Below are 27,693 nucleotides of genomic sequence, written 5' to 3' on the forward strand. Positions count from 1 at the left end.
TCCCAAACGGTCTTTCAGAAACCTCTTATTTGTTATGCCACAAACCAGGTTGCATGGTGCTAATATCTCCAGGTATTTAGCTTTTTGTATCATGATTAATTTAATGCATAAAGCCATGGCCCTTCATGGGTCAGATGCTTGGGAAAATCTTTGATCCATGTATTGGTGCAGCTTTGTAATTTCTGGGCAAAATTGTTGAAATGAGTATGAGTAACCAGTCACGCTGATAAAAGCTCTTCTTGGTTAAATTACTGCAGCACTGAAGCTAAGAGAGTTTCCCCAGTAGGGCTAATCTAGGAGCGCCGTCAGGTTGCAGAGAGAGAGAAAAACAGCTAGTTTAAAGCAGAATTAGTTCCTAGATGTGGCGTCTGCATAACCTTTGGGATAACACCATTAGGTGCAAAAGGATCTAAATCTGTAAACATCACTAGTGAAGATTGCTAATGAGGACAATCTGTAGCGGTCCTCTGTACCTTCCAACACTGCTGTTCAGTTCATGCAAGAAAATTACCCAGCTGTGGCGAGCTTATTAGAGTAAATCAGCACCTGGAGAGGGCATCTGCTTTCTATAATGCCAAATATCAAAAGGAGGGAAGAGCCCCAAACTGAAATCAAGTTGTGCATGTTGATGACCTCTTTGTTAAGAGTGACATTGCAGAAATTATAACGACCTTTTAGGAGCAGGTCAAGTCTTGGGGGTAAAGCAAAGTTTGTTGCATATAGCAAGAATAGCTTCTGTACTAGTCGCTTTTAGAATCAGGCAATTTGTTATCTGTGTGGAATGCAGATCATTCAAAAGCTAGGAACTGGGAATGATTGTACTCTGTTTCTCCTGAGTCTCTCAGCTAATTAAATAAGCTGGCAAAACAAGGCCCGTTGTATTTTGGGGTGGGAGAAAAACAATAAAGCAGCTCTCCTTGTAACAGTTAAATATTAGCATTGTTTTTATTCTTCTCTGAGGAAACCTGAATTATTCAAAATACACCGATGAGCTGAAAGCGTGTGCTATAACCTGCCAAGTCAGAATTGTTTTGCATGCAACAAAATCCCACAAATGATTAGTATGCAAACTTGTGCATCCTGTACATACACTGCTGCGTATATGTGGGCTGGGCTTTTATTCAGATTCCTAACCTGTGTATAAAGGTAAAGGTAAAGGTATTCCCTGTGCAAGCACCGGGTCATGTTTGACCCTTGGGGTGACGCCCTCCAGCATTTTCTTGGCAGACTCAATACGGGGTGGTTTGCCAGTGCCTTCCCCAGTCATTACCGTTTACCCCCCAGCAAGCTGGGTACTCATTTTACCGACCTCGGAAGGATGGAAGGCTGAGTCAACCTTGAGCCGGCTGCTGGGATTGAACTCCCAGCCTCATGGGCAAAGCTTTCAGACGGCTGCCTTACCACTCTGCGCCACAAGAGGCTCTTCTAACCTGTGTATACGTGTAGTAAAACAAGCATACACAGTTATTGAATGATATAATTTATGTGTGATTTCCATACCAGATCGCCTTGTAAAGCCTTTCCTCCATTTTTGAATGTCAAGTCACAGCTGACTTATGGAGACCCCACAGAGTAAAGAAAAAATCAGGTCGTTTGCTGTTGTTCTGCCTTCGTCATAACTGCGGTATTGATTGGAGGTCACCATCCAAATACAAACCAGGGCTGACGCTGTGTAGCTTCTGAGATCTGGGCTAACCAGATCAGGGCCTTTTAAAAGAACTAGTTTCCCCTCATAACAGAGTTCTGTTACTGTGTTTTTCATACCTGTAGTGGAGTTCTGCCTTTTGGAAGCACACCTGTGCAGTGCTGGATAGGTGCTGGTGACTGAGAGTGGTTGGGGAGTGGTTCTTGCATCCTTTGTGGGTCACAAAACTGCTTTTTGTTTGGATACAGTTTTGTCTGCCGTGGTAACTTTTATCTAGGACAAGTGCAGAGCAGAGAAGATGCAAAGCCGTGTAGTGAATTTGAATGCATTGCCATTGGTATTAAATTGTGGGACACTTTGGGGCGTTTTGCTCTTAGAAGACAGCTACTTTCTTCTTAGATAGATTTCTTCCTGAAAAGTTCTAGTTGCAGTGTAGTTATCCATTTGTTGCTGCAGTCTACTTAAGTCCCTCTCCACCTTGATGCATCTCATTACAAGGTAGTAGTAGTTTTGCTAGGGATTATTCTACCCTATCTGATAATGCAGTGTGTAGAAAAGGTAGTTAAAATTATGTTCATTAGCTGCCAGTCAAATGCTGCTGGCTTAATACTGTAGCTTTAGACTAATAGTTTTTTTTTCTTCTCTGAGCTTAAAAGGTGGTTCTGCCACGACATTTTTTCATCTTCAAAATCCGTTCCATGGCTTTTTTCATAGTCCATGTGCAGGCACCTTTTATTAAGATACTTTATTTTAGTGGATACATTCAATAATTAACCTTTTGCCAATAGGCAAGATTAAAGCATCGGTTACTTACAATTTCAGCATACTTTACATCCAGCAAATGTTACCATATTTGAATCTGGGAAATAACATAAATTACAGATTTTGATAACCCATAGACTTTTTTCAGCCCAAACAACTAGCTTTTGATATAATAGCAGTGAAGATTTGTTTTTTATCCACCACTTCTCACTGCCCAAAGGAATCTCAAAGTGGCTTCCAATCACCTTCCTTTCCACACCCTGTGAGGTAAATGGGGCTGAGAGTTTCAACAGGACTGCTTGGTCAGAACAGCACTATCAGGACTGTGACTGGCCCAAGGTCACTCAGCTGGCTGCATGTGGATGAGCGGGGAATCAAGCCCGGCTTGCCAGATTAGAAGGTGCTGCTCTGAACCACTGTGCCATGCTGGGTCTCTAGTAGTCCGATCCATATGATATTCCAGGAAGAAACAACTTATTCTCCCCAGCAAGGTACAAGTCTGCATAGTGAATATGCCAGAATATATAATAGCCCCAGCAAGGCCCACCAAACAGGCAGCAGTGCCTGATTAGGTCTGTATGAGTGGCACAGACTAGCACAGTCAGCCTCTGCCTGCCAGTGTGACCACTGGCCTTTGATGTCACCCCCTGGGGATGCCCAGAGGATGGGGCGGGGGAAAGACTTGGCAGTACAACCGCACAGAGGCCTGTGGCCCGATGTCCCCCTCCCCAGCCCAAAGGGGAGGGCAGCTGCACAGTTGACAGGACTCCCACTTGTTCACTGTGTGCAACTTGTAGCAAAAGTGCTATTCACTTTTGGAAAAGCAAGGTTTAAAACAAAACCAGCTCTCTTTCTCCTGCTCCTGCTCTTTTCTCTTGCCTTTTTCAGTTTTAGCTGATTGCTAAAACAGTTGCAATTAAGGAATAATACTGGGAACCCTTTGGCCCCATACGACTCTTACTATACCAACAGACTAATCCAGTGGTGACTGATAGTGCACCTATGACACATCTGCTGTCTTTAGCTTTAATATTAAAAAGAGCTGTATGGTTTTCGAAATTGGGTTGTTCTGTGTTGTAGGATTCCTCCTTGGGCAATCGTGCAGACAGTGTGTGTTTGCAGGTGCTTTTTTTAAATAGCCACTATTAAGTTGGTCTACCCCTTTAAAAGATATACAATTTAGAGCCTTGCTGCCTTAGGGCCGTGTCATTTGCCCCTCCTGCTTAAAAAATTTACTGCATAATATTATCACGCTTTTAACATGCTGTGGCTTTTTTTGTATGAGCAAGCTGACACGCTTCTGTGGTTTTAAATAACTGTTAAAACGGACATACACTGTAGCTCCATTATGTCATTCATTACTGAGGCTTCTGCCTTCTCTTCTCTTAATCAGATATCTCATTTCAAGGTAATTCTATTTAAATATCCCACATTACCAATGTTATAGGCCCAGGCAGTAAAACTTCCTTCCTGCCCACTCCCTCACTTTTAAACCTTATCTCCTGTTGCAAATTGTTTGAGAAATTAGGTGTTTTACTCCCCCAGTGTAAACAAATGGGAATGCCACAGAGAAATTAAGTGCATCTTCACAGTGAAAATTTTAATGCTTCTCAACCTAAATCTATGTACAGTGCAGCATTCATCCAAGTCCTCTCACAGTGACAGAGCCATCTAGAGGCAGAATAATTTTTTTAAAAAATGAATGTCTTCATTTCCCTTTTTTACTGCAACAGATATGTTTTATGAACGTTTATTGTCCATACAATAGACACAGAGAGCCAGTGTGGTGTAGTGGTTGAAAGCGGCAACATCTAATCTGATGAGCTGGGTTTGATTCCCCGCTCCTCCTCCACACGCAGCCAGCTGGGTGACCTTGCAGGTTAGTCACAGCCCTGATAGTGCTGTTCTCAGAGACCAGTCCTGTCAGAGCTCTCTCAGACTCATCTACCTCACAGGGTGTCTGTTGTGGGGAGAGAAAAGGGAAGGCGAATGTCAGCAGCTTTGAGACTCCCCCGGGCAAGGAAAAACCAACTATTTTGTTCTTTTAGAAGAAATTCCTCAATCGATTGCAGTTCCAAAGAGCTGTAGAAAACTCAGACAGGAGGACTGTACTAGACAAATGGAATTTACATTACAAATAGCTGAATCTAGCTCATTCCATATCATAAACAGCTTTTGAAGAAGCAGTTAGCAATTTAACAGTGCCCTGACCTTGGATGGCCACGGTTAGCCCTGGTATCTTTTGCTCTTGGAAGCTAAACTAGGCCAGAGCTGGCTAGTACTTGCGTGGGACACAAGCAGGGAAGTCCAGGGTCAACATGCAGAGACACGCAATGGGAAAACACCTCTGAGACAGATATTGCAGCAGATTAAATCTCCCCATTGGTAGTTTTAAATACCCAAATAAAGTTACAAATTCTGTGTATGCCAGGGGTAGTCAAACTGGGGCCCTCCAGATGTCCACGGACTACAATGCTGGCAGGGGCTCATGGAATTGTAGTCCATGGACATCTGGAGGGCTGCTGTTTGACTACCCCTGGTGTACGCCTTCCTTTTGTCTCAAGCTACAAAATTCACAGAGGAAAAACATGCAAGACCTGGATTTTCCCAGAGTCCTCAAGAACATTCATCTGAAGGAAAACCCCTTATTTGTCATCTTTCACCCATCATTTCAACCTTGAGCCGGCTGCTGGGTTCGAACTCCCAACCTCATGGACAGACTGCTTCAGACAGCATGTTGCTGCCTTACCACCTTGCTGGGGGGTAAACGGTAATGACTGGGGAAGGCACTGGCAAACCACCCCATATTGAATCTGCCATGAAAACGCTGGAGGGCGTCACCCCAAGGGTCAGACATGACTCGGTGCTTGCACAGGGGATACCTTTACCTTTTTACCTTTACCCATCATTTCAAAGGAGGAGTATCAAAAAACATATTAAGCAGCTGTAGAGCTTTAGGGAAGCCGATTCCAGTGAGAATAACTGAACGTTTCAATCTGTGCAGGATCCAGCATCATTCTGGGGGACTTGTATGTTAAGTAGCAGCATGAGCTTCAGGTTCCAACTTTGTTTCCACCGTGAAATCAATGACATTGTTTCATATGATGCAGTCTCTGGCGGCTGAATATTGCAACAAGTTCTGTAATTCCACTGCTATTAATCAGACCCACCCTGGATCGGAAACTGCTTTTTAAAGATCCCATCTATCAGGATGTCATCTGCCTCTGAGAGCTAACAGTTATTCCCGCTCTCCCTCATTATGGAAGGGATAAATTATCTGGTGCAGTCAGAATTTCTTGGACTAATATTTGCTTGGAAACAAAATTCTTTCCTCTAATTCTTTGTCAGCTGCCCTTGGCAACTGGAAGGTATCTGTTTTCTCACCTTCAATTTCAGGTTTATTTTGTTAAGTGTTTTATTGAGTAGTTGGAATGTTTTTCTTTTGCCTGAAGTCTAGCTTCAGAAATCTTAAAATGATTGAACTGGGATTCCACCCCCCCCCTGCCACTGGAGACAAGACACTTGTCTTACTTACAAATCCTTTGGAAAGAAATGGCCATCAACCAAACCAACATCCCTCTAACTTCCAAGTACACTTACAGCAAGTCCATTGCTCCATTTTTCTTTTGATGTCTAGCTTCTTGTCAACAATAGAGTCAGATCTGAATCTGAGTGCTGGATTCTGTATTGGGCATGACCTCCATAAATTGATCTGACTCTAATGGAAATGTGCCAATCTTGTACCCCTGAGTATAAATCTTGGGATTTGTTTAGTTCAGTTTTGTTCTTGGTTGCCTGAATGAGGAAAATGAAGGATGTGCTGGAAAATCAAGTTCTTCCTCAGTGATCAAAAGAATACTACATTGATGAATAAATAGTTCGGTTCTATCAATTAGGCCTTGAGGGGCCTGGCCGGTCTTATACATAGTATTTAAAGCCTTTTCTATTGCTACAAGAGCAACAACACACTTTTAAAAAGAAAGTTTGCAGCAGCTGCTAGTGCCTTGGTTGCTAGAAATCTTTATTTAAATTTATATCCAAATCATGGATCTATGAGTCATTATTGCTTTTGCTGATGCGACAATGATAATTCTGGGTTTAAACCATTTTGAAATACTTGTAATTTTTAGATTTGTTAAATGTATTGGTTTTATTGAATTTTATATTGTGTAAACCACCCTGAGATAGGACTACTAAGAGGGGCAGTATATAAATCCCCAAACAAACGCACAAACAAACACACAAACAAACACATACATACTTTGGCCAACAGAGTTTCATTGCCAAATTACCCTAACTGAAAGCAAGAGGGCCAAATCCTGTATATTTGGCAAGTTTTTAAGGACTGATTTTTTTACATGACATTTACTGTTGTTATTGGTGGCTCGCTTGTCTACATGAAACAGCTCCTGCAGTTTAACCATCGTGGTTAGAGGAGCATCCTTATCTCATGAATGCAGTAGTTGTCATAGAGAGGAGTGCTGGCAAATGATAAGCTTAATACTGGATAACTACATTTTTTGGCTTGTTGCAAGATTCAGCCCCAAGGATGACTCATGATAGCAAACAATATGACAGATTTATATTTCGGTGTCCTCCCACAGTTTAGGTAATTGGCTGATACGGCGAACGATCTGTGATAGCTCCTTATATATATTCTAGCAATCGTGTGAACACTTTTTCCACCTGATGATAGCTGGTCCAACATATATGAAAGATGGGCTGGGTTTCTTTTTTTATCACAGATCTATAATCATTCCACAGGGCTGTTTGTGCAGTGCTTTCTACGTTTGCAATTACTGTTAGCTATAAAAGCTTAACACTAAATGCAGTTCATCTGTAAATTCGGGAAGTAATCCAAAAAAACCCTCTGACTATGGTGTACGCACACCCTCCACGTGCATGTGTAAAACCTTAACACCTTTCTTGCTCAGAGCCACCCCCATCTTTTCCACAAGGAAAACAACAAGCATTTGAGTCACCAAAGAATCCCACACGGTTCTGCAGATAGCTCTGATTTTTTGGCTCAGTTAAAGACTGATGGTTGCATCCCACAGCTCCACTTGGCTTTAAGTGCATAGCCTCCCTCTGGTAGCTACTTATGGTAGCCTCCCTCTGGTAGCTGCATCAGATGATGTTTACTAATTAGGAGCTTAACAGCTGAGACCACCCCAGAATCATCAGAGCTTGGAAGCTAAGCAGAGTTGGCCACGGTACTTGGATGGGAGACCCCCCCAAGAAAGATGTGGGGTTGCTATGCAGACAATGAAAATACGGATATTGTCCTTGTAAAAACTTCCTTGGGAGGAAAAAGCAGTTGGTTGCAGCTTAATGCCATAATAGCCACCTCAATAAAACACAGCAGTAGGTGACATATTTAGATTAAAATTAAATATTCAGATTGTGATTACTAAAGCCAACAGACCGATATTACATCGCGCTTGTACAAATAAAGTATAGTAATGAATAATGCTAACATGTGTGGAGATGAGAGTGATCTAAACACCCTGGAAGGCCAAATTGGGTCCAGCCTTATCAAATGTCTGGGAGACTGCCCACAATCCATAAAAACAGTACCCTGTCTGATTTAGAGGAAAAGCAGAGAATAACTGAAATAAATACGGCCATCTTGGTTTGACAGGTGATATTTTCATCTTGATTCAGGGAGGAATATATTTCCCCTTGTGGTGCTGTCTCCTGGACCTTTGGCCGTGTCTTCCTTAGAGATGTGGCTTCTCTCCACCAGATCTAGTTGAAAATCCCACCAGAATCCATCTCTTTCCTTCTGAATGTGTGAGGGTATAATTGACTGATTGGGTAGCTAACATAGAAGTCTGGGATACTTGACCTCATTGAACAGGAAAATTTGGTATGAGAGGGTACAGCTGGCAGAGAGAACGTGTGATATATCCCCCCCCTGCTTTTGTGGAAATGGAGGACTAAACAGCTGCCTGTTCATCTTGGCAAGAATAATTTATTCAAGGAAGTTTTTAGATCTTTTCCTGCCTCTCCACGGGCTTCTTTGCAAACATAATTATTTCCAAATATAAATCTAGTACCCTCCTTAAATCCGTATTTTCCAGGTGCTCCATATGTCCAGCAGGAGAATTTAAATTGATGAAGTTCAGGGTGGTAATTGTCTTCTCTCTCTTGGGGGTCTCACCTGACCTAGGAGGTCCAGACTAGCCTGATTTCATCAGGTTTTGGAAGCTAAGCAGAGTCAGCCTTGATTAGTACCTGGATGGAAGACCGCCAAGGAAGCCCAAGATTCCTAGACAGAGATGGGGAATGGCAAGCCACCCGTGAGCATCTCTTGTCTTGAAAGCATGACTGTGTAGCACGATTTAGCAATTTAGTGTCAGTAATGTTTCTGGCATGCATAGTTTCAGAGAGTAGCCATGTCAGTCTGCAGTAGAATAGATACCCAGATTGAAGACTGCATCCAGTTAAAGTTTTTGGTGTTAACCTTCAAAACCATAAACCAGGTATAGTCAACCTGTGGTCCTCCAGATGGGAATTGCTTATGGGAATTGTAGTCCATGGACATCTGGAGGACCACAGGTTGACTACCCCTGCCCTAAACAGTCTGGGACCAGCATGGGTCCACTACGCACTACTTTTCCACTACGCACCATAAAGATCCTTAAGATCATCAGACCAAAACCTGCTGGGGATCTGTGGCTTGAAGGAGATGAAATTGACTTCAACCAGGGCCTTTTCAGCCTTGGCCCCAACCTGGTGGAATGCTCTACCAGGAGAGATGAGGGCCCTGAAGAACCATAAGCAGTTCTGCAGGGTGTGCGAGGCAGCGCTGTTCCACCAGCCGTGCAGTCAAGGCACTGATGGCCCCGCAAGAAATGTTGGCCTCAATACCATGAATTGAGAGTGGGTTGTTTTTAAAGACTGGATGCTCCCCCAATCAAGGCCTGAATTAGTTGGGGGCAATATAAGCAGAACGGGTTTTATTGTATTTATATGGAATCATAGAGTTGGAAGGGGCCATACAGGCCATCTAGTCCAACCCCCTGCTCAACGCAGGATCAGCCCTAAGCATCCTAAAGCATCCAATAAAAGTGTGTATCCAACCTTTGCTTGAAGACTGCCAGTGAGGGGGAGCTCACCACCTCCTTAGGCAGCCTATTCCACTGCTGAACTACTCTGACTGTGAAAAACTTTTTCCTGATATCTAGCCTAAATCGTTGTACTTGAAGTTTAAACCCATTACTGCGTGTCCTCTCCTTTGCAGCCAACAGAAACAGCATCCTGCCCTCCTCCAAGTGACAACATCAAGCATATTGATGATGCTTTTAAAAATCTACTGCTCATTAATTGTTGTTGCCTGCCCTGAGTGTAGGAAGGGCAGATTATAAAAATAAAGATGATGATAATTAAAAGATTCAAGTCCAGTAGCACCTTAAAGACCACGAAGAGTTCTGGGATATAAACATTTGGGATGCTCCCTTCATCAGAGATGAGTCGAAATGGTGATCTCTGAGCCCTTTTGTCCTTGGCAGAAAGTGTTGTAAACAATTCTTGTAAAGGATGAATTTCCTCTGTGCTCTAATCAAGGGGATTACGGTAGGCATTGTATATTTGCATCCTTTACAAACATTCTTTCTAATACCACTCCCACCTTCTCACTGTGGTTAAAGGACAATAAAATCAGAGTCCGGTAGCACCTTTAAGACCAACAAAGATTTATTCAAGGCGTGAGCTTTCGAGTGCAAGCACTCTTCCTCAGACTAAGAACTCCCTATGACAGTGGGAATATATAGCAAAAATTAATTCTGTTAAATTAGTAAAAGGAGTCAGAGAACTTCATTTCTACTCATGTCTGATGAAGGGATCTTTGACTCTTGAAAGCTTATACTCCTAGATTCTTGTTTGTCTCTCTAAAGTGCTACTGAACTCGAATCTAACATGCACAGTGTTGGGAAAGATTCCTTTCGACAGTATAACTTCCCTTCTGTATTGTGGTAATGCTCTAAAGCAGGGGTAGTCAAACTGCAGCCCTCCAGATGTCCATGGACTACAGCGAACGCTGGCAGGGGCTCCTGGGAATTGTAGTCCATGGACATCTGGAGGGCCGCAGTTTGACTACCCCTGCTCTAAAGCCACGGTTGCTGACCTGTGTTGTGGCTGCTAGACGGCAGGGATTCATGATGCTATAAGAATGTAGTTTCAAGAAAATCCCTCCCATGTGATTTATAGCGAATGAGGGCAGAGAAGAGTAGTGAAAGAAACATTAGCCTTTGAAACACTCACCCAAGTCATGGGAAATCTGTGTTGTTTAGTGTGTCTTGCTTGTATCTTATCCAAGCAAGGCCAAGTAAATGAAAGAAACAGATGGGGAAATTACTGCAACCTCTCTAAGAACTTGGACAGAACAAAGGAAAACAGCCCTTTTAAGCTCTAGTTGTTTGGAGTATTGGAATCTTGCTTCTTTCTAGGTCAATTAACAGCTTTGTTTTTTTGAGTTGAACATTTCTTGGAGGGGGGAGAGGAAAGAAAGTGTACTTGAGGTCCAGCTCTCGCAGTTTGTGTCTGGGTTGCAGCTGATTTGCCATCTGGGCAACAGTTTGCCTTCTTCTCTCTGCAAGTGCTGTAGAACTTGGGTTACAGCCAAAGGACTGTTATCCATTCTGCTCTTAGTCTGTGGCTTGCAATCCGTACCTGTGAATGAAGCAGCAATTGATCTCTGACTTGCACAAGCCGTATTTTTTGTTTTGTTGCTGGTGTTTGTTTATCTACAATATGTTTGGATTCCTTTTGGGAGGACAGTAGGTAAGGTAAAGGTATCCCCTGTGCAAGCACCGAGTCATGTCTGACCCTTGGGGTGATGCCCTCCAGTGTTTTCTTGGCAGACTCAATACGGGGTGGTTTGCCAGTGCCGTCCCCAGTCATTATAGTTTACCCCCCAGCATGGTGGGCATTCATTTTACCAACCTCGGAAGGATGGAAGGCTGAGTCAACCTTGAGCTGGCTGCTGGGATTGAACTCCCAGCCTCATGGGCAGAGCTTTCAGACTGCATGTCTGCTGCCTTACCACTCTGTGCCGCAAGAGGCTCTAAGGACAGTAGGACGTGCCCAAATAAATATATCTCTTAATCATAGATTCAACATAGGAACCAGTTTGGTGTAGTGGTTAGGAGTGCGGACTTCTAATCTGACGAGCTGGGTTTGATTCCTTGCTCCTCCACATGCAGGCAACTGCATGACCTTGAGCTAGAGCTGTTCTGACTGAGCATTCCTTCCAGAGCTCTCAGCCTTACCTCTCTCACAGGGTGTCTGTTGTGGGGAGAGAAAGGGGAGGCAATTGTAAGCCATTTTGAGGCTCCTTCAGGCAGTGAAAAGTGGGGTATAAAAACCAAAAACCTAAAGGTTTTGAGGAATTTTTTAGTTTAGTTAAAATTATTTTAATTCTTATTAAAATGTATTTTACGTACTTCAATGTTTTTTTCTGTTTATATTTTGTTTACTTTTGTAAACCCTACAACTCATGTTGGCTCACATTATTGTAAACCACCTCCATTTTTGTACATTGGATAAAAATGACTTAAATATATATAAACTAGCTTCCAGCCATAAGGGGATATCTTAGAAAGAGGGAGTAGCATTTCTCTCATAGATTTTCTCATTTATCTTTTAAATTAAAAATGTTGCAAATGCTCCTTTCTTCCAACTAACCAGTCAGAAGTGTTAATACGATTAATGAATTTTTGTGTGTGTGTTTAATCAGCCAGCGATGGATCAGATATTAAATCCTGAGAGAAGGTGAGGACAGTTATAGGGGAGGGGACTTCAGCTGTAGAAGCTTCTCCATTAATAGATCAGCTAAAATACTTTACTACTGTGGAGTAGTACTGTTTCTTGCAGCTGCAATCCCCGTTAGCAACGTTTTGCATGTGTGAGAGCAGTGAACTCCTGCAGGTGCTTCAGCCGTGACAGGAATATAATTCAGTTCTTTCCCCAAAGGCATGTGGCAGGGAACTCATGGTATAAAGAGCCAACCTCCAGATAGGACCTGGCAGTCCCCTGGAATGACAACTAATATCCAGACTACAGAGAGCAATTCCCCTGGAGAAAATGATGCCGTCAAATTAAAATAGGTCTAGATAATCTGTCTTCTCCACAAAAATATGTGGGTGCATAGATACCACCGATTTGAGCATCAGGAATGCCCAAGAATGGAACCCTGGCCATCAGGCAGTAGTTACCTAGGTCAGGGGTAGTCAACCTGTGGTCCTCCAGATGTCCATGGGCTACAATTCCCATGAGCCCCTGCCAGCATGTGCTGGCAGGGGCTCATGAGAATTGTAGTCCATGAACATCTGGAGGACCACAGGTTGACTACCCCTGACTTAGGTCATTCAGGGCCAGGGAAGTCATTTTTGGAGGGGTCTCATGGATGCCTCTTTTAATGTTGTCAGAATTACACCTTCTCATTGAGAGGCACTTTATTACTTCTGACCCACTCAACCAACCTGACCTGGTTTGATGCTCTCAGCCTCAACGAACAAGAATCAAGCCTAGACGTGGTTGGTCATGCACGTCTAAGCAGTTTGCTCATCAGACCTGAAAGTCATCCATGCGTTAGTACCAGACAGTTCAAACATTCCAGGTGGTGATATGAATTTCTGATTTTGGTGTCATAGGTTTAATGTTTCAGCCGGTAGTTCACTTCTCACCAGCACCCTGCTTCTTGATTGCTGGTGCATCAGCTACCCTGGATGTGGTAGCATTATTGATTTCATTTATTCAAATTCCCATGCAGTTTCCCAGTTCTGGTCACCTTGACAGAGTGACCACCCTCCTCCTTTTGCAGCCGGGATTGGGACTGTCCTTCCAGGTCTTCACATGGAGTTTGGCAGCCCCAGCTGGACGTAGAGTGCCTGAGGTGTCAGAAAACGGGAAGGTGGTGTAGGATACGGTACAACCCCATCCTCTGCTTTGTAAAAATCAGTGCTTCACCCCACACATGTGGCAGACACAGGCCTGGAACATGGTTGCTCAGATGTGGCAGCCCTCATTGCATCTGACTAAAAATAGCTTTGCATACCATTCATAACAAAAGTGAGACCAGTTCCACTACTTAATAAGAATACTTGTGGAATAAAGTTGCAGCTAAGGGTCTGTGGGGGGAGAGAGAGAGAGAGAGAGAGAGAGAGAGAGAGATGCACTGGCAGATTGTTGATTGGTGTAATAAATATTTACTCAGTTTCCTGCAAAGCCATTTGGTGTCAGATGTGATAACGCTGATGCATCTTGTTGCCAGATAAGGTGCAGAGGGCTGCCCATCATCTGTGTACAGGCTACTGGATAGAAGATAGATATGCAAAGCAGGGACAAGCCATCTCTTCGTGGAGGGGGAATGCATAGAGAATATACAGACTGAGTTTGCCCTCTGCTGGTTTGCCAAGTTAAATCCTTCGGTAATGACCAATTTCGTTAAAAACTGCTATTGATACACTGTGCGAATAATAATGTGTATGGATTGCTTTGCTTGGTGCTGATTTTTTAAAATTAGATTTGCAGCCCTGGAGGTGCAGATAGCTTCAGCTTCTTTAAGATGGCTGCTGCTGTGACCAGTGGAAGTGATGCAGTTCCTCATGAATCCTACAAGTATTTAGAGCTATAATAAGCTACTTTAGAGCACAAATTGTAAGACATTTTTCCTGGGTGCACTATGGAAATGCCAGTTTTTATATAATGCCAGTTTTTATATAAATTTTGTACCTTGCATAAGATGTGTTCATATACAATGCACTTATGTGTTCAAGATGTGTTCATATACAATGCACTTCTGAATATTTGCAAAATGCATGAAAAATTGTCCTCTTAAAAAAATCTCAATAATGAATATGTAGGACTGTATTGTGTACAAAGCTGAAACCATGCAGTAAGATATATCTATACCATTTAGTCACTGGATTTTAGAGTCAAATCACTTGCCTTAGATTTGGAGACATGGGAGAAGCATGAATTTCTGTAATTAGGTACTCAACCTTGAGTACGGATGACTTTGTAGTCAAAATGCAAGTATTTCCCCCCAGAAAAATCACATAAATTATGGGCACCATAGATACATGTTTTGTTACTAATAAACTAGAAGGGAATTGAAGTACAAACTGAGTTGTTCATGCCTCCAGGGCAGGCTGAAGATTTAATCCTTGTTATCTCAATTTAACATACTATCCCCTGCACTGCACGGATTCTCTGTGCTTAATGTATCTCTTTTATTCCTGGTGGCAAGCACTTGTGAGTTAAAAAATTAGCAACCCTTATTTATGGCAGTATTGGAATGAGTTTACAAAGTGTCTCCCATGCTGTTTAACATCTACATAAAACCACTGGGAGAGATTATAAGGGGCTGTGGAGTAACACACCACCAACGTGCAGATGACACCCAGTTCTACTAGTGGGATAAGAGGTGGCCAATAAATTGAATCTCAGTCCATCCAGTACTGTTGGTCAATAACAATGATGCTGGGGGACCTTGGAGTCCTCCTGCTCTGGAGAGGGATTGTAGGTTGGGAGTAGAGTCTACGGTCTCCTCTGCAGCACCCAATGTGTCTTATCAGCTTTGGCAGATATGACTGCCTTAGCTATTCCTTGAAAAGCGTGATCTGGCCATAATGATTCATGTTGCAGTTGCATACAGGTTAAAATGATTGTAGATGCAGCTGCTTTTGAAAATGATCTGAAAATTCCAGCTGGCCCAAAATGCAGCAGCCGGGCTGCGTGGTAAGGAAGGGGGAATATGGGATCCTATTACTCAAGTGCTATAAGAGCTGCATTGACGGCCAGACTGTTCCTGTGCAAAACTGAAAATCTGGTTCTTACCTGTCAGGCTGTTAATGGCTTGGCACCAGGATACTTCTCCCATACCATCCAGCATTCCGATGAAGACCTTCCTGACAATCCCTGCTCTCTGTGACCCCACCTTCACAGCAGAGCCAGGCAACAACCAGGGACAGGGCTCTCTCAGTGGTGGCGCCTCACTGTGAAATATCTTTCCCTTTGAGGCGTACCTGACATTTAACACAGCTGTCCTTTAGGCCAGGGGTAGTCAACCTGTGGTCCTCCAGATGTTCATGGACTACAATTCCCATGAGCCCCTGACAGCATTGGCTCATGGGAATTGTAGTCCATGGACATCTGGAGGGCCATAGGTTGACTACCCCTGCTTTAGGCATAAGGCTTTTAATGTTGTTTTTATAAAGTGGTTTTAGCAAGGGAATTATTCAATTCATTTTGAATAGTTGAGGGTTTTCAATGGTCCATTTTACTAGGAGGATAACCTGTTTGAAAAACAGGACACAGGAAGGCAGGGGAAGGGTAGAAGGGCCCTCACAAACCAGGGTGGGCCTGCCAGTGAGGCTGGCCACCAGGCTGGTGCAGCAGAGTGTGGGTGGACAGACCCCTGAGGTCCCCCAGCTGCCAGGAGGGCAGAGAGCCTGGGTTGGCTGTGGCCAAACATGCATGGATGTCTTCCTGGCAGCCACGAGGGTGGGGAGACTGGAACAGACATGGCAGAGTGCACCTGGACAGCCGACCCCATCTCCCTGGCTTACTTCCTGCTGGCTTATACCAAGTGCCAGTAAGTGGCATGAAGGAGGAGGTGGAGGGGGATGGGGTCGGGGAAGAGCCTCTCATTGGCCTTCAGTGGTGGAGTACCTTCACTCTATTGGGGGGGAATGTCCACCAGAGAGGGCCAATCCAAGGCTTGGCACGTTGTCAGAAGGACCCGGTGCTTTTTATAAGGTATGATGCTCTGGCTGATTTTTTCAAAATTCTGCATTCTAATTTTAAAGTTTAGAACTGCATTTTGTTAAGTTTACTGAGTTGTGATTTTGTATTTCTGTTTTTAATGTCTCTAATGTATTATGTAAGTGATTTTTGTTGTTGCCCACCACCTCAAACTCCATAAGGTAGAAATGTGGCTGGTAAATATTTTCAATAATGAATGAAAACAGTGAATGTTTTATAAGGGGCCTCTGGCCGGTCCTTGGAAAGGTGGCATAGAAATTGTAAAGGTGTTTAACTAGTATCTGGAAGACCCAGGTTTGGATTCCCCTGCCGTATTATGGAAGCTTCCTGGGCGACCTTTGGCCAGACACCCTCTCTCAGCCTAACCTAGCTCACAGGATGAAATGAAGGAGAGGCGAATTATGTAAGCTGCTTTGGGTCCTCATTAGGAAGCAAGGCAGGCTATACATAAATTAAATAAATAGTTGTATAAATTTCACTCACAGCTCCCATCATAGTCACAAAGGTCAGCCTAGAAATTGTGCAGGCGAAGTATTTGTTTTCCTATGTGGAACAAGAGGTCATTTGTATGTGAGTAGCAGTAACTTCTGGTTTGGATCCAGACTATGCTGGCAGTTTCCACTGACTCCCTCTTTCCGCTGTAGACCAATCGACAGCCGGCATGATATAGTGGCTAAAGAGTGACAGACTCTAATCTGAAGAAGGCGAGAAGCCTTTTCCATTGTTCCCAAATCTTCTACAGCCAGGCGTATTCTGGTGCAAGGGTTCCCAGCCCTTTTGAGCACGTAGATGCCTCTAGAATTGAGATACATCATGGGCTACCAAAAATGGCTGCCACAAGAGACAGAATCAGGCATAAAATGGCTGCCACAAGAGGCAGAATCAGATACAAAATGGCTGCCACACCGTATGTTCAGCCGCACAGCCAAGATCCTTGTGCTATGGTGCTGCTGCCAAAGCAACCTTTTAAAAATCAGTTCAGCCAATCAGATGACTTGTCAGGCAAAGGACATACCTTCTACCATCCTCCTTCTAAAAGCACTTGGAGGATAGCAGGAATGGTTTGGGGGAGTTACGGTGCACATAGGCTCCCCCAGTGCAGACTGCCATTCTAGTGTGCATTTGACTGTGCTGTTTCCTGACATGAATAGAGAGCATGGCCTCGAAGTGCTGAATGTAAATTGCACTTTGCAAGGAACCCAGGGAATAGTAAGCTTTTATACCATTACAAATTTGTAATGAGGCAGCCTCTATACGGATGTCTAAGGAAACCCAGGGTTTTGAAAACCAAGGATCCAGTGGCCTGAGCAGTGATTCTGACACCGAGGGAAAGACCATTTAATCAGGAAGAGTTAAGAAGCCAACTGCTGCAATTACCACTATTTCTTTGGAAAAACAACGTTGGGCTGTCCAGCTACAGTTTTCTTCTGTGGTGTTGGCAGTATGGCTACATTATGGCTAAATTATACTTTTAGAACTGTGTTGCCAAAACAATGCCTATGTGGATCAATCACATGGATTCCTAAATTGAGAATGAAACCAACCCTGCTCTGTAGGGCATACTCTCACGAGCTAACAGTGTATTCTGAGATACCAAATCAGCCCCCCCCTCCCAATGTTGTTATGAATATTGTACCAGTTCACATTATGTTATCCAACATGTTCTGAAACGGCATGTATAAAATAGGAGGGGTGGGACCCAGCAAGCAATCAAACAAGGAACAAGCAATAAGGTACTGGGACTCCAATATGGTATCACAAAATATTCTATAAGCAGCTACTTCTAGCGTTTGGAATGCCTCAGCTAGGAGTAGCTGGCTACAGAATTTTCTACAACCGTCTTGGGTTGGCTGTAATGGTATTCAGGCTAAAAAAACATATATACCAGATTCTCTTTTAAGAGATTGTTCTCCTAAACTGAAGTTTCCAGTTGCAAACAATTTGGAATTTGATGTCTCTTGATAAAGCTACATAGCGAAATGCATTGGGATTAATTAAGAATTCTGCTTATTAAAGAATGTATTGAAGGTTGAGGACTCCCTGGACATCTGTTTTCTACATTGCATTATTTTGCTGTACCATATTGGAGTCCCGGTGCCTACTTGCTTGTTCCTGAAATAGCACGTACATTTTTAAAAGCAGGGCAGTTTATGCCTCCAAACAATGTCCAGAGGTTCTGTAGTCACCGACTGCTGGTGTGTATGAAGAATTATTGCCTCATTTCCATGTGTGTATTATGGGCGGTTAAGTCACTTCCGATTTATTGTGACCTTATGAATGAATGACCTTCAAAGCATGCTGTCATTAACAACCTAGCTCAGGCTCTGGCTTCCTTTACTGAACCAATCCATCTCATGTTGGATCTTCCTTTTCTCCTTCTTCCTTCAGCTTTTCCGAGCATCCTTCTCTTGTCCAATGAGTCTTGTCTCCTCAAGATGTGACCAAAATGCAATAGCCTAAGTTTAGTAATTTTAATACACCCAAAATAAATAACTGCAACAATGAAAATGTTTTTAACCATTATTGGATGCCATCTTGAGACACAAGGGAAGGTGGGATGTAAATGTTTCACTACATAATTATGTGGTTGCACACATTGATTTTTGGTAAAGCCCTCACTTGGTGTGCTCGAGGGGAAGATGAAGTAGGGTTTCAAAGTGTCCAAGTTGGGGGCAGATTCTTCTAACTATTTTAGCATTTCACTTAAGGCTATAGCCATCCCAAATCTGGGTTAGTGCAACCATGAATGCTGGAACCATGACACTGAGTGTACGCAACCAATTTCTCACAAGGGCTGAAGTAACTTTCACTGAGTAACTTTCACTTTCACTGAAAATAAATTTCACTCAAGGCGGAAAATATTCAGCCTATGGTTTGAGACCAACATATAGGTACATGGCCTTAAAGAGCCACCATCGTTTTCCTTTTGCTTTTTGGAAGAACTTTCTATTTTATTTAACTATGTTATACCCTGCCCTTCCCCGGAAGCCCAGGACAGTTTACAAAGAATTTAAAAATATAAAGGAAATTTAAAGTTGAAATGTGTAGGAATTTTAAATACTAAATATTATTTTTAAAAAATAACCAAATATTAATAACTAGACCAATTGTCTCCAGCTTCCTGCTTCCCCAAGTGAAAAAGGAGGGGAGGAGTAAGAGGTTCACCCAAGAAGTCTTCAGCTGGATGGCTTCTGCCAGTGCCATCTTTGCATTGAGTAAGGGCACCATGTCTCCGGCTTGCACACATGGAGATTCCTACAAGGAGATTCCCTCCCAGATGAAGATTCCTCCAAGTTCCTGACCCTTGGCTTGCTCTCTGCAGTAGTTGAACACTTGAAGTTCTCAGTTTGTGGCTTCTGTTGTTAGCGATCCTTATCTGCTGTCCATGGTACTGACTTTCACTGCTGAAATTATCATCCCTCTTCCTGTCATTTACATGCAGTTCATTGGGTCCCATGCTGCTGTTTGGGGGGGGGGGGGGGGGTTAATGGTAAAATGCCCAGATCAGAAGAGATGAGAACCATTGCTCGAGACTAAGCCATTCCCCACTGCCCAGCATATGTTTCAGCCTTTGTAGTGGCTTGGGATTCATTAGATACAGTAAAAACCAGCCTTACATTTCTCGTTAGTACTTGAAAAAGTAGACGTAACACCTACCTTCTCCTATTTATTACATTTATACACCATCCTTCCTTGGAGGCTGAGCACATACCCATGAGAATATGAATACACACAGGATCATGTTAGCTACTCAGTCATGTCAGACTCTTGGCAATTCCATGGCTCAACTGTCTCCACATCTTCCAATATTGTACCTCTTCTTTTAGTTGTATAATGCTCTGGCCAGTGTCCATTTCGATTGTATCTAACCACCGTGTTCTTTGTTGGCCTGGTTTCCATTGACCACTGACCAGTCCTATCTTAATTGCTCTCTCCATTGACTTGGGTCGCATGATACGGCCAAAGTAAGTGAGACGGAGTTTCGTGATTTTGCCATCTAGTGATATATTCGGCATTATGCACTCTAGCATTTCCTTGTTTGTGACTTTTGCTGTCCATGTACTTAAAAAGAAACTTCTTGAAATGAGATTTGCCTGGCTAGCCTTCTTCTGACATTTAGAAACTTTCCTCTAAATTAGGGGGTGTGGTACAGAAGGTGACATTACCAAAAAGGAATTGAATTAAATGTAAAATGCACTACATAATGTCTTTCATGTATTTAATTTTAAGTAAATATCATGGCTATCAGTCTCTCATTTATCTTTTTCTGCAGCTTAAATTCAGTAAGTAACACTCTGGCAATACCAAAAATTCTGAAGCCAGTAAAAGTTGATTACTGAGGCACTTCCATAGAAAAATTGGGCAGTGTGCTTGAAACTTTTGGATACTATGATGTAATGGAATGATGTGTTGACTCATTTCTGGTGCAGTCCAAGTTTGTTTTTTTTAAAGTGGACAGAATGTTGGTAAGGGGAAAGCAGAATAAAGAAGGATCGCACACAAAGTCCTTTTGGTAAGTCATTATTATTTCATTTTGAATCTCTCTCCCCCTCCTCTACTTGATGGTTTCGACATACCCTGAAGTGATGATGCTAAATCAGCCTTGGGTACGGCCATATAATTGTGAGAGGGAATATTATGGAGACTTATTGGAACCTAGAAATTATTTCCCTTTCATCCCTTGTGAAAGGTGGGAATGCAGTTTGTGAAAAGAATGCATTTGTCCAGATGAATAGAAGAAATCCTGAGGCAACAACGTTTTAAAAAAGGGGGAAGGTATTGGAAGCAATAGCAATGACTGGCCAACAGTTCAAGAATTAGTAGGAGATTCTTTTAATCACAGCAATTGCTACAGCACTGCCAGAACCACATACATTAGATTAATAAAGCAAAACCAATAAGTGCATTAGAAAAAAATGGGGGTGGCGGGGAGAGAAAAGGAGATGCAAAGGGACAGAAAAAAGAATTACCAAATTGCATATTCAGCCATTAGTACACAAAGACACAGAGGAAACAATCTATTGTTTTTGTTAGGTACAATCCTGAGAGTTACGCCCACCCAAGTCCATTGACTTCAGTGGATGTAGAAAGGTATAACTCTGTTTAGGATTCCACTGAAAGTCCTTGCAAACACAATTGTTTAATGTAATTTTCTTTTGGGGTATTCACAGTAGTAAGAGTATTTGCTTATATTCAGGATTTATTACATCTTCTGCAACCGTAACTTTCTTGTCTTCTCTGATCCTCATTTATCTGCCTGTGTTTGGATTACAAACTTATTGGTACCAAGAACCTGCTTTTCCTTTTGTCACTCTGTAAAAATGTCAGGCATTTCATTATGGGTCACATTCAATTCTCTCTCCCCCCCTCCCCGCGGAAATTAAAGAGAGTATGGCAAAGCTTTCAGAAGGCTGTTTAATGCAGCTTTTCTCTACTTTTCTACTGTTGAGAACCCCCATAAAACATTCCTCAATCTTTCACAAACTCCAGAAGTGGTGTGATCATGCAGAATACGGTTGGGAAGCATAGCTGTATACATGCCCACCTGGGGCCCCTCCCCACCCTCTCCGAGCTCATAATTGGCCATTTTTTCAGGGGAGGGGACCTACATGTGACCCTTCATGGGCGTATCACTTAATAAATGTTTAACATTTTTTTAAATATAAAAATGTAACTCCCACTCATTCTGGAAAACCTTTCAAGGTCTTCAAGAAGGCCCAGGGTTTCACGAAACCATGGTTGAGAAAACCTGGTTTAATGTATCAGAAAATCACTGAAAGTAGTTGTATGTTGCTCGTACAAATACAAATAATATAGCCATCTTATAAGAATACTCTGTAAGAGTTTTACCATGATCTATACAGTAGGACTTGTTGCTGGCATTTCCACATCTAACTTATTGTGGAGCCAAATAACATATATGGTATATATTTTAAGATATATCTCATTTTAGTCTAGATGCTGCACGACTATTATAATTAGTCTGGTTGATTTTAGCAATACCACTCATAAAGTTAACATTTTCTAACTCTCCCCAGGCGCATTCCACAATGCCTTTTAAACTTGCAGAATGACCTTATTCTAGTTACCAAGGTTTCCTCTTATGTGGAAATTTGGCAACAAATTAAACTTTAACTTCTTCACAGCGGTCTTCTCTTGTGGTTTTCTAATTTCAAGCATTTTGGAGGTCTGAGCTCTCTTATTATATGACATGTTCATGTTCATGAACTGTTGTGGGGTACAGGGATGGTCAAATATTGGACTAGAAATCTATTAAAATCAGGAAGGGTTAAATATTACCATCTTAAAGACAATAGTGTCAGGTTTGAATTCCCACATGTACCTTGGAAACCTGCTGAGTGACCTTGGGCCAGTCATATTCTCTCCGCGTAACCTACTTCACAAGGTTGTTGTGAGCATAAAACAGAGGAAAGGAGAATGCTTTGGGTCCCCATTGTGGAGAAAGGCAGGGTACAAACGAACTGGATCAATGAACAGACAGGTATTTGTGTTCCTCTAGGGCTGTCCCTTTTCCTAAATAACCTCTGCAAAAGATTAGTATGGCAGTTTCCACAAGCTATTGTATTATTTGGGCACCTGACTCAAGACAACTGATCCCCCCCCTCCGCAAATCCTGCAGATTCTAGTAGAAAATGTAGCAGGCAAAGATAAGAGGGGGAAAACCCCATCTCCTCAGTGGGGCATGAACAAAGTCCCGCAATATTCTCCTCTTGCAAAATGAATCCTGGTTCAGTTATCCTCTTGCCTACTTACCGCAATTGCATTTCCCTCTAAATTGCATGAAACCTGCCAAAAACAGTCCTTTGGGGCACTCTGGCTTAATTTCACAGGGACTACATGGCCACTTCCCTTGGATCTTCGCTAGGCAGTAGAAATGCCTTCTCCTTGTAGCATTACCGAGCAGCCAGCGTGACTAGATTAATAAAACCAAGACTGCTTTGTCTGTAGAAGAAGGGAGAGGGCTTTTGAATGGCTCAAGGCTCTTGCCAGTGGGGCAGGAATGGCGCGGTGGCCGCTTCCTTTTATACCAGCTGCCGCTGCTGGATTTCTGTGCCTGGGGTGGGCGCCAGAGGAGCAAATGGAGCCGCCACAAAATCTTAAGGGAGGATGAATGGAGGATGGCAGGAGCAGCAGGGCATGCTGGGAAGAGAGGCGCTAGCCGACTGTGAGCGTGTGTGGAGTAGAGAGGGAAAGAGAGCGGGCTGGAGGCCGGGGCTCTGGGTGTGCGTGGAAAGGGAGGGAGGGGAGGTGGGTGCAGAGCGCTGCGCGCGTCCCGGAAATGCAACAACAAAGATGTGTCCTGCCAGTGGGCGTGGCAAAGGGTTGCAAGTGGGTTACCGCAAGAGGGAGGAAGGAGGCAGTTCGGGATGCTAGGAGGGGAAGGGAGGGGAGGGACCACAGCACGGATGCACGGGGGAGAGAAAAGGTGCAGCTTGGAAAAGGGAGCTTCTAGGCAGGGCGAGCGGTGCAGCTGCGCTCAGGGGGCTGTTGCAGGAAATCCTCCGCGTCTGGCTTCCCAGGGCGGCGCGAGCAGCAGCAGCAGCTGATTCAGATGCAGACCAAACGAGTGCAACCATGGAAACGTAACGGTTGTCCCCTAGTAACCTGTAACAACAACGTTATTGATCTCCGTCCGTCGCCTTTCCTCTCCTCCTCTGCAACAGATGTGGTTTTATGGGGCAGAGTCGACGAGGCCATGGGGGAGACGGCTGTTGCTTTATGAGCCCCATGTATAAATGCGGGGTGGGGGTTGCTTCAGCGTCTCCTCCAACTGGGCCAAACGCGTCGCCCAAAGCCGTGCTCGGGAAAGGGAAGCTGAAAAGGCATACGCGGTGGTTAGGGGGTGAGGCTCGGACAGGGAAGTCTGAGTTCAAATCTCTGCTTTGACCATGACGCTCCCCGGATGACCTTGGGGCTGGTCCTACCGCGCAGGGTGGTTGTGATGATGGAACGGGGGAGAGCGTGCCGCCCGGAGCTCGCCTGGAGGAAAGGCGAAGCAAAACACGAGGAGACCATAGCCGGGTGGAGGGCAGCGTCCCTCCTTTGAAATAGCCTTTGAAAGCAACTTGCTTCACCTTAACAAAAGTACCCTCGTTGTCAATATCTCTACAAAATCGTAGTAAGGGGGAATAAAAAATATTTAGCCCAGGCGAGTCGTCCAGTGTTCTCACGGCAGCATCATTTGCCACTGTGCGGTTTGGTACAGCGACGGTGTGTGTGTGTGTGTGTGTGTGGTGGATGAGCGCTCCCCCCCCTTACCCAGAGAGTTCTGGCAGGGCACGATTTAAATCTGGGCATGGACGGATACCGTCTCCTTCGTTTTCTGACTCCTCAAAATATTTCGAGTCATTGTTGCAGGGAGGAAGGGGAAGCGGGCGAAGAATGACGACCCTTTAAAAAAAAAAACCCTACGTTTTTGAAAGGTGGTGGTTTCAAGGGGGGGGGAGAAAAGCCCATGCACACCAGAACTGTCTCTCTCCCCTCCTCCCGTCTCCTTCCCGCCCGCCCCAGGAATAAACATCTCTGGCAAGTGTTAAAGGCATCTCCCCGACCAAAGTGACCAAGCCGATGGATTATTAAGTAGTAAGTCTGAATTGTCAGGGCACCGGCAGACACGCGCTTCCCTTCCCCGGCCACCGCACAGCCAAAATGAAGGAAAAGGCAATGATTAAAACCGCTAAAATGCAAGGAAACGTCATGGTAAGTGGCTGTCGCCGCCTTAAGTAACTCCGGGGCGTCTTTTTTCAGCGTTTGTTTGATACTATGAATACCAAAAGGGAGCGTGCAGAGATACTGGGGCAGTCCGTAGGATCGCTTTCTCTCTCCCACCCCAACCCCACCCCACCCCACCCCCGCTTTGGGAGCTCCACTCCTTCGAATCCTAGATCGGTCTGACTAGAGAGAGGATTATTTTGATCGGTCTGACTAGAGAGAGGTTAGAGCTGGTAGGGATCCTTTCTTTGCATCGTGGCTTGGAAGGTCTTCGTGGGTTTTTGTGTGGCTGAGGACGTGGGGGAGGACAAGGGGGTGCCTTTTGCATCTGTAAGGCTGAACTTGAACCCGTGGGTCTGGAGGCCGCTTCTGCTCCCACCCTTCTCCTCCCCTTCCCTTTTCTGAGGCTTCGAGGTGTCTCCGGAGGTTGCTGGTTTTACTCTCACAAGGTGGAAGGTGCACAGGGAGGGTTCGGAGGTTTTTAGTGCCTCCTTCCAGGGGACAGTGCTGAACTCCTCCCTAAGGATTACAAGATGTCTGGAGAAGGTGTTGGATTTGCAAGAGTGGAGGAGACCATCGCCAGTTGCCTCTAGACAACTTTGACAACTTGAGGACCGGATTGTGTGAGGGGTACCTCTCCCCCCCCCCTCTGCCTCTTCTGCCTTCCTTCTGGGCAACAATGACCAGGCCTCCTGTTCTATCCCTCTGTTATTGTACAGCTTTTTTTTTTTTTTTTTTGCAGTAAAAAAAACCTGAGGAAATGTTGGATGCCATCTTGTGTTGATAGAAACATTTTTGTGTTTCTGATTTCAATTGGTGGGGAGGTGTTTTTTTTTCTGGGAGGGGGGGATGTTGCTTGCTTGTTTGAAGGTCTGTTTGCATCTGGCCTTGTTTATGTTCTGGGAGGCTAAAAATCAATTTCTACCCAGACCGCATGCATTCTTACTTGTATAAGAACTCATTGGGCAAAGAATCAAGTGGGTTTATTTTCCTTCTAATAATAATAATAATAATAATTTTATAACTGCTGTACAGATTAAAAGGTTCACCTGTTGGTTGCTTTTTAAAAGTGTTTTTTGCGAACTGTTTCTTGCATGCTGATACCTAGTGAAATGTCAGTGCAAGGAATGAAAGTGTATCCTGGGAGGGGGGGGAGTGTTTTGGTCTCTTGTTCTCCTGAGATTTTGAAAAGTGTCTCAAGTATTCCGCATCCTTTTAGCTGAACCCTGTGCTGGTGACTCACTATATTCGTTCTTTCTTTTTTTGAAAGGACGTGCTTCTTCTAGCACAGTACTGCGTCTTGGCCTCCCCCCCCCCCCGCAATAATATTTTAAATAGGGAGATACATTTCTATGTGACTAGCAAATTCAAGTAAAGGGAACTTGTGCAAACAGTTTAATAATGGGACATTACATTAAACAGTGGCCATGTCTTTCTTTTTTTTAAAATAACCCTTCAGAGGGGAGTAAAACACTTGATGCTGGAACTGTGAAAAACTATTATTATTTTTCCTCTCCTAGACTGCACTTCTAAAGGTCATTGTACCCCTTTTGACTGCACCGTGACTAAAAGAATAATTTACCATCTGAGATGTCTGCTGCCTGATTATACTACAGAATTAATCTAATTTGCATGTACAATGTCACAGTATTAATAAAAGAGAAACCTACAGCCCATTATCTTTTGATGATCTCTGCACTTAGAAGAAATGGGGAGGAAGGAATTTCATTATTACTGCCTACTCAAACTGCTCTGTGTTCTTTCTGGCTCAGTTTTTAGTTGTTCCTCTAAGTTCTGTAGGGTGGAATAGATCCACAAACTTAATCCTGAGTCCCATAGTGAATGAACTAAGAACAAGAGGTAAGCATTGCTGAATTGATTTTTTCCCCTCCATTGAAATCAGTGTTGAAACTGGCTGGAAGCCAGGCTCTGTTAATTCCACAGTTGTCTGGTTTGAAGTCTTGTGGGTCTGTTCTTCATTGTGCAGGTTATAGATTGTCTTTGCGTCAATGGAGCTGATATTATTGAATCACAGGCATAAGAATCACCGCCCTGATTATCCCTGATTCATCTATCATGTTTATCTCATTTAAAAACAACAACACCCTCTACACTTTCAGATTGAATTTTGACACATGCTAATAAGCAAGAAAATTGCAAGCTACAAAAAACCTGTTCCAGCCCTCAGCAGTAATTGAAAGGTTTACTTGTCTTTGTTACTACAGAGCAGGATTTGGCTATTACAACCTATAATCTGGTATGTATCCCTCCCCCAAGTAGATTCGCCTAATTGGCCTTGGAATACTTCAAGCCAGAAAATACTGGCTATTTCTGTACAGCTTGTTCTCCTAAATCAAGGTATCACTTACTAAACCAGATTGTTGGCTTATTCCAAAGGGGAAGGGAGTGTAACATTCATTCACAAAGAACAAGTTTTAGGATTTCCAAAAAAAAAAAAAACCCTTAAGAACCTTTCATTTTTGGGTCCACTGTCTCCTGAACTTGCAGCAGTCCTGTTGTTAATAGAACTTTTAGGAGGAAAACATTGCCAGTTTTGAATTAAAGGTGCCATGTAAAGATTTAGTGTCCTTGCAGGATTGTGGTTGTTCCAAAAATCATGAATTAGTTTTGTTGGTTGGCACAAGCTCCACAATACTCTGTTTATACTGTAGCCATGAAGAGTATGATTAGCGCCTGGGCTGTCATGAACAACAATGCTACAGTTAGGTGGTAAGTGAGCGACTAATATTTGGTCTTTTTTTCTTTCCAGTATCTTGTATCTT

At 43.5% G+C, this 27,693-nt stretch overlaps 1 protein-coding gene across 2 annotated transcripts in view; it reads left to right on the forward strand.

Moving 5' to 3' along the window:
• DPP6 (dipeptidyl peptidase like 6) overlaps positions 1-27,693 on the forward strand; it is a 479,395-nt gene that overhangs the window by 37,226 nt on the left and 414,476 nt on the right. The window contains exon 1 of one of the 2 annotated variants that reach the window (XM_077304801.1): positions 24,542-24,898. The exons of the other annotated variant lie outside the window; for it this stretch is intronic. Within the exon in view, the coding sequence (XP_077160916.1) occupies positions 24,848-24,898 (51 nt within the window). The 5' untranslated portion in view covers positions 24,542-24,847. Of the gene's footprint in view, positions 1-24,541; positions 24,899-27,693 lie in introns of those variants that run through there. 2 annotated transcript variants of the gene reach the window in all.

Source organism: Paroedura picta, chromosome 11, assembly GCF_049243985.1.
Source record: "Paroedura picta isolate Pp20150507F chromosome 11, Ppicta_v3.0, whole genome shotgun sequence".
NCBI lineage: Eukaryota > Metazoa > Chordata > Lepidosauria > Squamata > Gekkonidae > Paroedura > Paroedura picta.